Source organism: Alosa alosa, chromosome 9 (assembly GCF_017589495.1).
Source record: "Alosa alosa isolate M-15738 ecotype Scorff River chromosome 9, AALO_Geno_1.1, whole genome shotgun sequence".
NCBI lineage: Eukaryota > Metazoa > Chordata > Actinopteri > Clupeiformes > Clupeidae > Alosa > Alosa alosa.
This window is the reverse complement of record NC_063197.1, coordinates 11,355,637-11,366,338: the sequence shown is the minus strand read 5'-3', so window position 1 is coordinate 11,366,338 and position 10,702 is coordinate 11,355,637. Positions and strand designations below refer to the sequence as shown.

General features: G+C 46.6%; 1 protein-coding gene across 2 annotated transcripts in view; it reads right to left on the bottom strand.

Annotated features, from left to right (window-relative positions):
• Positions 1 to 201: 201 nt before the first annotated feature.
• Positions 202 to 10,702, bottom strand: part of syde2 (synapse defective 1, Rho GTPase, homolog 2 (C. elegans)) — a 44,253-nt gene continuing 33,752 nt past the window's right edge. For both annotated transcript variants that reach the window (XM_048252382.1, XM_048252383.1), the window contains exons 5-7: positions 9,129 to 9,310; positions 7,901 to 8,132; positions 202 to 3,242 (exon numbers count right to left, since the gene is read on the bottom strand). In XM_048252382.1, coding sequence (XP_048108339.1) covers positions 2,434 to 3,242; positions 7,901 to 8,132; positions 9,129 to 9,310 — 1,223 coding nt within the window. In that variant the 3' untranslated portion in view covers positions 202 to 2,433. The remainder of the gene's footprint in view (positions 3,243 to 7,900; positions 8,133 to 9,128; positions 9,311 to 10,702) is intronic.

Sequence of the window (10,702 nt, the reverse complement as noted above, 5' to 3'; positions counted from 1 at the left end):
ACGGTAGGCTACTAAGACTTAAGTTTAGCTGGCATGTGACCACAAGACACCTCACATGATTTTTTTTTTTTTGCACTTATGGTTACGCAAGTGTACAGAACTCCTGTTGCCCCTTCACACAGAACTAGATTGGTGAAGAACTGTCCATGACACTTAAACTGAGGAGGAATGGGCACTACAGAAGAGTAAAACAGTCAGATGGCACATGTGAAATATATACTTTAATGTGATCATACATTTCTCCATAACAGTACAAAGTAACATCTTGTTTAGTGACACGCTCATCATAATGTATTGAGACTCCCAATGTAGTAGGCAAGCGACAGGGATGAGCATTACTTTATGCTTGTAGAATATGGATGGGGGTTGTAGGGAGGCTGAAGTGAAAGAAGACAGGGCAAAGGAATGCTTTAAAAAAAAAACACAAAGGCAGTAGCATCTCACAATGTACACTTTATAGCTCTGGACACAGACAGACCCATAGGGGTCCAAGAGCTCATGCAACGCATTAGCTAGCTTAACACCTTTGTGATGTGCCAATAGTCACAGCATTAAGCAAAACTTACAATGGCTTACAGCACCAGCCAATTTGCCAAGGATACAGATAGCTTTTTACACTGCACTTGAGGGTAAGGTGAACATTTTTTTATTTTCTCTCAGTCTGCCAAAGAGCAGCTGCCAAATGGAGAAGGGGGACGACATATAAGTTAACCCTGACCCAGGTCATGTCTATGTACAGGAACCCAAGCCAGGAACCCTGACAGCAACCAACTGGAGCAACTCCTGCCTGGGTCAGGTAAAGATCTGGGCCAGAGTCAACCAGGGAGGGGGGTAGACAGAGTGTGTGTGTGTTGGGGAGGGGCGGGTTAAGACGCACTTATATATTTGACTGTAAAGCTTTTGACCATGTGACATTCTGCACCATAACACAAACACAAACATGACCACAATGCCAGACCAAAAGGCCTGTCCTAAACAGGTAGCGGATATGTACAAGTATGACTTAAACAAATTTGTCCATCTGTGAAAACATATTATGTCTATTGTCCTTTAACGACGTGAATTTGTTTTTTTCCAGTCCAGCACATTTAAGATGTGTCAAGGTAGCTTAAGGGAAAAGAAACATGATTACTCGACAGGTACTGATCCACAGATTCAATACTACAAGGTAACTGAGAACATTAAATATGCATGTATGTAAATAAAAGCTGTCCAAAAAATATATACTCCAAATACATTTTTATATATATTTATATACACATATATCTGTTAAATACTGATCATTTTGTATACCTGGATTTCTGACAAAGAAAAAAAAGTGTCCATTAATTTAGGTAGTGGCCTTACATTCTATTTGAAGCCTTGACCACAGTGACCCTTTCTAGGAGGCTCAACATCAGATTTTGCAGGCAGCATGCCTCTTACTGTAAGGTTCTTGTCTTACAGTAAGAGGCAATTTGTCTGCAATTTTCTTTTTAAAAAATCCAAAACAAAATGGAGGATAGAAAAATAGACATGAAAGATCTCTCAAAGCATTCAGTCAGATTTGATCCCATTATTTTTTCAAACACGATGCTCTATTTCCCCCTCAACTTGAAATGTACCACGTGTTGTTCTATGTACAGAAGCAGCACCCTTATTGCTAACATACTGTTTACAAATCTGAAAGGGTGCCTCTGTCTGCTGTTAGCAGCTGTTAGCATGTGATGCTAAGTCCCAATGAGCCATCACAGCTATTGGCTTCAATCTCCCCACACAGAGCCCAGCAGCTTTAGCATTAGCTATAGTGTTAGCGCTGTTTCACTTCAGGGTAGGTGGCAAGACCCAGCACCACTACCTCTTCGCCTTAAGAATCAAATCTGCCTTGTAAGTGCATTGGTTTACAACAATATCGTAGCACACAGTACCTCCACAGAAATCAAAAAACAAGCAAACAAAAATTAACAAATCAAAAATAAAAGCTCTCTCCACTGCCTTAAGTACCACCTTTACACAATTAAGGCACCTTTTACACCCCTTGGGGTCAATAGGTTCTTCTAATAAGAAGAAAGAACGACGACAATAGACAAACGTTGACAGACACGACCATGAACAACACAAGCAAAAACTTTCAACAATGACAAATGGAAATGAACACAGACACAAAAAAAGATCAAGGAATGTCTGTTGACTGGTGAATCTAGAGCTAAAATACAACAGGCTTTAAAGAGGGAAGTGCCAGACCTCACAGTTCGTATTCTTGTAGTTTTTTTTTGTACAGTTCCTTGGGGAGAGCAGGTACCAATAGTTTAGCTGAGCTGATTATGAGGATTCTACCCAGGGCCTCGTACCATCACCATTGGCCAAACCCTCTGAGCCCTCATTGTCACCTATACTCTTGACTGAGACCGTAATCTGGTCAGTCAGGGAGTCCTTCCTGAGAAGGCCGGTCAGTCAATAGCCAACGTTGAGCTTGTTCTTGTTGAGCTCCCGCTCCAGGTTACCTATGAGGATGTCAATGCTCTCCTGCAGGTCCTTGAGATTGACCCTGTTGCTCAGGACAGGGCTGATGTCCTGGATCTTCATGTAGGCCTGGTACGTGTGCTCTTTGGCCAGATGTTCCTCCTCCTTCACCTCGTGCTCGTGCTGCAGGTCATCCCCCTCCTGCCCTTCCTCCTGCCTGGGCAGCAGAATGTGTTCACAGCTCCGTGGCTCCCCTAGGGGGCTTCCGCTGAGGTCCCTGCTTCCCTCCTCATCATCTGCCTCCTCCATCTCATCCTCCTCCTCCTCCTCCTCCTCATCCACCTCTTCCTCCTCCTCCTCCTCCTCCTCTTCCAAATCTCCTTCTCTTTGAGTCTCAGCCTCCACCTCCACCGGTCTGTCCATCTCCACCACCTCTGTCAGGGCTCCATGTTTCTCCGCCTCTTCCTGCTCCGAGGGCCTGCGCTGGTCCCCGGTCACGTCACCCTTGTCCTCTGGTGGACGCTCGGACTCCTCAGAGGGCACGTCGTCGTAGTCGGCCTCCTCCTTGGGCCGGAAGTATGTCTCTTGGCAGCAGCTCCAGTCGCCGGCGTAGCGGTTGCTGGGGCTGTCCAGGCGGCCAGCTTTGGGCCGGAGCACGCCGGCCATCTCGGCCTCGGACAGGTTGAGCACCTGGGGCCGCTCCTTCCGCCTCCGCAGTGGGGCGGTCGCCATCACTGGGGCCACGGCCAGGGCAGGAGACTCGGACACGGGCGAGGAGGTCTTCCCATATGGATCAACCACTGAAGAGAGGGACAGAGAGAAAGAGAGAGAAAGGAGAGAAAAGGAATAAAAAAAACAAGGTTAGTGGCTATTAACATGTAAAAAAAGGAGGGTGAACACACTGTTTACTATTTGGTCACTTCAAGTGAGAATCCTGACATGACCCTGGCACACCACACTGTGCTAACACTGACCACACAAGCAGCAGAGACAAGCTTTCTGATCCATGCCAGTTGCTTGCACAATACATTCGGGGGCCCTTGAGCAAATGCATTGTATGAGCAATGCAAACCCACACTATATACAATCAGAGACACATGCCAGGGCACACTCCACTCCACTACACAGCCTGATTAATGTGATTGAAAGGCTTAACCACAGGCAACCTGCATGTTTATGGTGCTTCTGTTGCCAAATGGTGGTGTGGTGCAGATGCCTCTCCACCAATCATCACGCTTCACAACAAAACAAATCAAACACAAAAAGTAGAACTTCCACACGTGAGGGGTCTTGGCTATGAATCTAAAGGTGTCTGCTTGAGTGCCCGAGTAAAAAAATAAATAGATAAAGTAAAAGGGGGAATCAAAACAACACTCTAGGGGACTTTTTAGGGGTAACAGCACTCAATCACAACCAATTTACCTGTCCTGTGCCTCACAACAGTGTACCTAGAGTCCGCAAGCGTTAGTGGGGGCCTACAGCAAACCATGAAACATGACATAAATCAATAACAAATCCCAACAAAATGAACAAAGACTGCTGCAAGTCAGACAAGAGTCAACAACATAAACAAAATGAACCATTGTTTACTCTGTTTACTGAAGTAAGGGACAAAGAGGATGTTTGATAGGGGAATCTGGGTCTGGGGTTTCATGGATCTTGAAGTGCTAAATCCTTTCACTAAATAATGTAACATTTTGTCCACTAGCATTTGAAGGGCATCTGGCCAGCAGTATGCTCTTTAAGGTTAAACTGGGTTTGAGGCAGTAACCTTGAAAACTCCCCACCCACGGAGAAGAAGATGGCAGCCGAGAGAAAGGGAGGGAGGAAGGGAGGAGAGAAGAGGAGAGGTCAGAGTGTGTCTAATGGGACGGGCCTGGCCTAGCCGCTCAGTGGGGCTTCCTGCTTTGCTGCTTCTCACAGCCCTGCTGGCCCTGACTGCCTATAAATACCCACTGGCATCGGCACTCAGCTCAGCTCGCACCCTCCTCCTCCTCCTCCTCTCTAACTCCTCCTCCTCCTCTTTGGGTTGTTGTTCTTCCGCCCTACTGCCTTCGCATGATTGCTCTCTGACCACCTGCTCGGTGCACACAAACATGAACATACACACCACACACACACACACACACACACACACACACACACACACACACACACACACACACGTACACGTATGCTCGAACAGCATGACCTGCGGAGAAATATGGCATAACCCTTGGATGAGCACCATACTGAAACCACATGCAACATGCATACCAATGTGTACACACACGCACACACACACACACACACACACGGAGTACCACTGGAAACATAACAATGAACGGGACATAAACATGAATTATACAAATGGTACCCTATGAATGACTTGACTGAATGACTTAAGAGTGAACACAATTCCTATAAATATCATGCTCTGCAAGTGTGTGTGTGTGTGTGTGTGTGTATGTGTGTGTGTGTGTGTGTGTGTGTATACAGTCTTACTTCCACATAAGATGGATGCAAACAATGTATCTTTTAAGTTTTATCCGGTTCAGTATAAGGACATTTGATAGAAGTCACTGTAGAAGTCCTCTAAATTGCAATACTGAACAAATGTTACATTTGCACACAATGCATGTGACGCGCGTGCACACACATACACACACACACACACACACACACACACACACACACACATGGAGTACCACTGGAAACATAACAATGAACGGGACATAAACATGAATTATACAAATGGTACCCTATGAATGACTTGACTGAATGACTTAAGAGTGAACACAATTCCTATAAATATCATGCTCTGCAAGTGTGTGTGTGTGTGTGTGTGTGTATGTGTGTGTGTGTGTATACAGTCTTACTTCCACATAAGATGGATGCAAACAATGTATCTTTTAAGTTTTATCCGGTTCAGTATAAGGACATTTGATAGAAGTCACTGTAGAAGTCCTCTAAATTGCAATACTGAACAAATGTTACATTTGCACACAATGCATGTGACGCGCGTGCACACACACACACACACACACACACACACACACACACACACACACACAGACACACACACACACACACTTCTGCAATGAAAGGAGGGGTCCTTGCACAAAAAGGGAGAAAACACGCAGAGATGGCTTGTGAAATAGGCCGAGGGCTAAGGTTAAGCCAGGAATGTCTTTAATTTCAGACACTGCCTATTACACCTCAGCCCTGCACAAAATAGACATGCAGACGGCACCAGAGGGAGACTTAAATATTGGGTTGTCGCGGTGAAAAGTGTTACATTTCAGGTGGGTCAAGGTTACGGTACCTCCAAGAACGCCCTGCCAGAGAGTTGGAGGGGTGGAGGCGAAGCGTGAAAAAAAAAAAAGAAGAGGCTATGTGCGTGCCGGATATGAAAGGTCAGACGGGAGGCATGGACATGACTCTGCATGCACTGCAGCGGGGTGCAGACTAGAATACCAGAACTAATCAGATCCTATCGAATGCTTCACTTGAATTATAGTAAACACATGCCTGTTATCCACAGGAAGAAGGGAGGAGACACTCAAATAAACTATGCCTGCATTCGGAATGTCCACTCATTCACTACATACTGTAGTGCACTACTGGGTAAGTCACATGTTGTGGTTATTCACTCTATAGTGCACTATGTATGTATGTAAAGGAGGTTACATTGAAATGTGGGCTATGTTGGGAGAGTTTTTACGGAAAACCTATTTTCAGAAATCCACACATTTGCGTCTCAAACCACCGACCGGTCCCGTCCGCTTGCCGTCCACCCCCCAAGGACTTTCCTCCACCCCATCCAGAGAATTCCCACAACAATGCAGCAGGGTGCAGTCTGTCCATCGGCACGCACACGGCCACCCGCCCCGTCCACCAGTGCAACCCTACACTCAAAGGCTCCTCCATCCTCAGCTCTCGGCCACTGGCTCCGGAACACACGCTGCCCACAAAAAAGCACCATGGCCACCAGCTGTTGTGTGGTGGGAACAGTTAGGGCCCGAAGAGACAAACGATCGCCCATCAAGCGCAGAGACAAGGACACAGCTCCGTGTGGCTCACCCCCATCCCCACCAGATACCAGATACACACACCCCACCACCAGAACCAGCATGGGTATTTATGAAAAATGGCTCCACCTCCGAAGAGGCTTTGGTTTACATTTGCGCTCCAGCAGAGTGACCACAGACCACTGGTGGCAGTGGTATTTAATCTAGGAGCGTAACATATGGACACAAAATGGCTATCTGCTCTGATTACCAGCCAGAGAAACCTCCCAGATCAAAGCCCCCATCACAAGTCCTCAGAAGTCGCGTCTGGAAGAGGATTAAGCGCCAGAAACCAGAGGAAATCTGTCCCAGACCGTCGGCAAAACCAACAGGGAGAGGAAAGAGTTCCAATACACAAACCATGCCAGCAGGGGCAGCTGTTCAGTTTAACTCGCTGTTCAATGGATCTGCATGTTGGTGTTTGCATGGCTCTCAACTGTAAGCTGCTGTGACTTGTAGCCAAGTAGATAGTGTTGAATGGTACTGTCCAACTAAATACATGAACAAAATCACTGTAATTCCCTGAGTATTAGCCACATCCTGTTTAAAATGCAGGACAGTTTTTTAATGAAAAACATTTTGTATGTATTAATCGCCCTAGTGTCTCTAACCCCAAGTGATCAAACATCATTTTATAAGGAATCAGAATCAGATCGTAACTTAATAAGAAAAAAGTATGAAGAAAATAAATATACTGGTACTTCCATGTTTTTGCAAAATCAATGAATAAACCTTGGGTTAATAGTCCGGGAATGACGGTATCTAGCAAGGTTACACAGAGGAACTAAATCAGGCTCCAGACCCTAGTTCATCTTAATAGTTGAGCACAGGCCTCTCTCTGCCTTTCCATCTGTTCTTGTTTTCACAGGCCCAGTGGCTCTATGGGCGTCCACAGTAGAGATGAGCGGTATAGACTTCTTGGCCACAAGTTACATCAGCTTACAGTCGCGAGAGCCATGCAGACACAAGCATTGATCCAAAAAAGTCAAACTTAATCCTGACCATCATCATCAATGACCTCTTTTTCCTCGCCCACACTTTCCACTCTGCCTACAGTCATGCTTGTTCTCTACCTGTGAGCTGCCCATGTTGCGACACATATGTTAACATATCATCAATATATCATCAATATTGTGGTCATGACAAATGACAGATTCTTCTCATTCTTACAGATGTAAGAGATGATGGGATCTGACACATCAGCTTAATCAGCTTAATACATGACCAAAATCAGACTCCAGGACCCTAACTCATCTCGATTGTGCACAGAGGAACAACATCAGGCTCTAGAACCTTTAATAGTCTAGATTCTTAGTAAGTACAGGCCTCTTACTACATGCACACATGGTCATGGTTTCAAAAGCCTGGCGGCTGTCTGGCATCATTCGGCAGGCAGTGACCGATCATACCTGGCCAGAGTTGGAGGAGGTAGTGCAGGACCTCTATGTGCTTCTTGAAGTGCAGAGCGCTGGCCAGCTCCTCCGAGTCGATGAAGACGCGGTTGCTGTGGCACGAGGCGTCCTGCCGCTGGCTCAGCAGCACCGGACCGAAGCATACGGCCAGGTTCTGGCATGTCATCTTGTTAACCTCGTGGTGCGAGGCCACCAGCTTCAGGTGATCCAGAAGCTTCCGCAGTGTCACCTGACAAAGGAAGCAGGACACACGAACCGGGCATGAGATCACAGGAACATGAAAGATGACCCCCTCACTTCACAACAGATATATTTGTATCCTGGCTATCATTAGTTGCTATTCATTTGTCGTTGTGCCCTACATATGTTTGGTTGCTTGCTGCTGGTTACAGGTAATTCAGCACCCATCTTTACAACATGGTGAATGAATGCAGGTGTGAGCAAGTGTGGTATGAGAAGACATTTGCATCTCTCTATTTGGATGCGGTCGAAAATGCCTCAGGTGCCTGGCAAGCGCACGGCCAACTATTTCAGCACACCTCCCATTACAGCTCTAGTGAAGCTAGTGCTGCTACTGCCAAATAAAGATGTATTCATGATGACGCATGTCAGAAAGGACATGCAAATATGTAGCCTGAGGTTTCAGATTGAATGCCATTTCAAATAAGCCACTGGGGCAGGCAGGACAGAAGCCTATGAGCTTGTCCAGCACTGAGACTGTCCTGCTCTCGAGGCCTGAATGATGGACCGTCTCCCAGCCCTGTGTACAAGGAGATGGGCTGTGCAATGGTGTGCAATGTACAATGGTGTTCACCGTTTAGACAGCTGCATGGGAGCAAAAGCTGAGGTAGTTCAGAAGCTGGCCTCTCAATGAACCATACTTTCTGGTTAGTTAAGTATAAGTCAGTATTTCAGTAATGACAGTAACCAAATTAAAGCACCAGTGGTTTGATTCTTAGTTTATATTCCCTAACTGTACATACAAAATATTACTACATTTATGTGTGAGAAACTTTTCACTTTTCACTCCATTTTTCACTCACTTTTCACTCCATTTCACTTTCCTCTGGTTTCATATACCTTGCTCCCATATCACTCTTTTATGGGGAGAGGAACTGGGTCACTTTGTCAGATTGTTCCTTAAACTGTTGCTTAGTTTAAACTGTTTTTACGATTTCGTGACTGTCCTCACTGCAGCCTTGGTCACAGCAGTGCTGCACCGTACCTTCTCGACCTCGGGCAGGATGTCCAGGAGCCCGACGGTGTGCTCTGTGTCGGCCTGGTCGTTCTCGCAGCCACCGGCGCCGATCCGCAGCGGCCGCCTGGCCATGGAATCTAGGACAGCCTCATACAGCTGCTTAGTGATGAGGGGGTAGGGCAGCTCTCGCAGGTAGTCCTTAAGCACACCTGGAGAGAGAGAGAGAGAGGGGGAAGAGAGGAAGAGAAGGAGAGAGAGGGAGAGAGAGAGATGAATACAGGTGTTAGGAAAACCCCTTGTTCGCTTACTGGCTCGTCCGCTGATCATAACAAGAGCTCAGAGGATGAGATGGCAGCCAGCGGCGGTGAACGTGTCAGAAGGAGGCTACAGAAACACAACAAGTGCTCCACGCAAGGGCACAGCCGGAGTCCACAGTCCCCAGATCAGCTAAGCGAGCTGTGTCTCTCTCATGCTTCTCAGACAGCTTAAATACCCAACAAATCACTTAGGGTATAATCTTTATGGAAAGCTATTACTGAGCTTTCACCAAGGGTTTTTTCTTCTCTCTCTACCTCTCTTCCTCTCTCTCTCTTTCTCTCCGTCCTCTCCCTGTCGACATGTTGGTTTTCATTGTCTTCCTTTCCTTTCTTTTCTATTTTTTTTTTTTTTAAAGATTGTGACCTGGCAAGCACCGTTGGCTGCCGCTGTGGGGCCTATTGTTGTGGCGGCGGGGGTTTTATAGCTGCCTAGTGAGATGCCTGAGCGGAATTTGGCCCGGCCTGGCACAGGGGACGGGAGGGGCGTTGGGACTCTGAGAATGGCGGGGGTGGCGGGGCGGTCATTTTTCGCCTTTCGGAGCGACAGGCCTCTTTCACACCTGGGACGCCGGTGCTGTGTGAGCACAGACAAAGAGTCAGCCAAATCTGAAACCCACACTATTTATTTCCACTAAGCCGCAGAAAAATTGCAAGCATGTCCTCCTTTTCAGGCGGCTAAAGGAGGGGCGGGTTTAGAGGAGAAAAGAAAAAAGAAAAAGAAAAAAAGACAAATAATTAACCAGAAAAAGAGAAGAGAAGAGAAGGGGAAGAAAAAGAAAAGAAACTTGGCGCAGAATCAGAGTTTTGAGCGGGCTCTTGTTTGTGGGTATAAATAGCAGCATGGGCCTTTCAGAGAGTGGCCTTTTAGCTACCCAACACCACCAATACCACCAATACCACCAATACCAATGCCCCAGCCAATCCCCACCACAACAAGATAAGCTCTCAGCTACTCTGTGACAAGAGACTCCTTCAAACTGGCTATCTATCTGTGCTCCTCACAAACACACACACACACACACACAAACACAGAGAGAGAGAGAGACTAGATATGTCAGGCCAAAGCTAAATTTACAGACAGGCCACATGAAAGCGCAGGACACAGCTGGAGAGCAGAGCGGGCAGGTCCTTTAAGCGCCGTCCAGCTTGTAAATAAGGTTCCCGATTAACTGGCTCCAAGAGGGGACGGCTAAACTGGTCAAATGGCGACCTTTGACTTAGGAAGTGCATCCGTGCTGTGCTGCGCGATAGTGTTACAGGAAAAAGAAGAAAGGACACATTTAA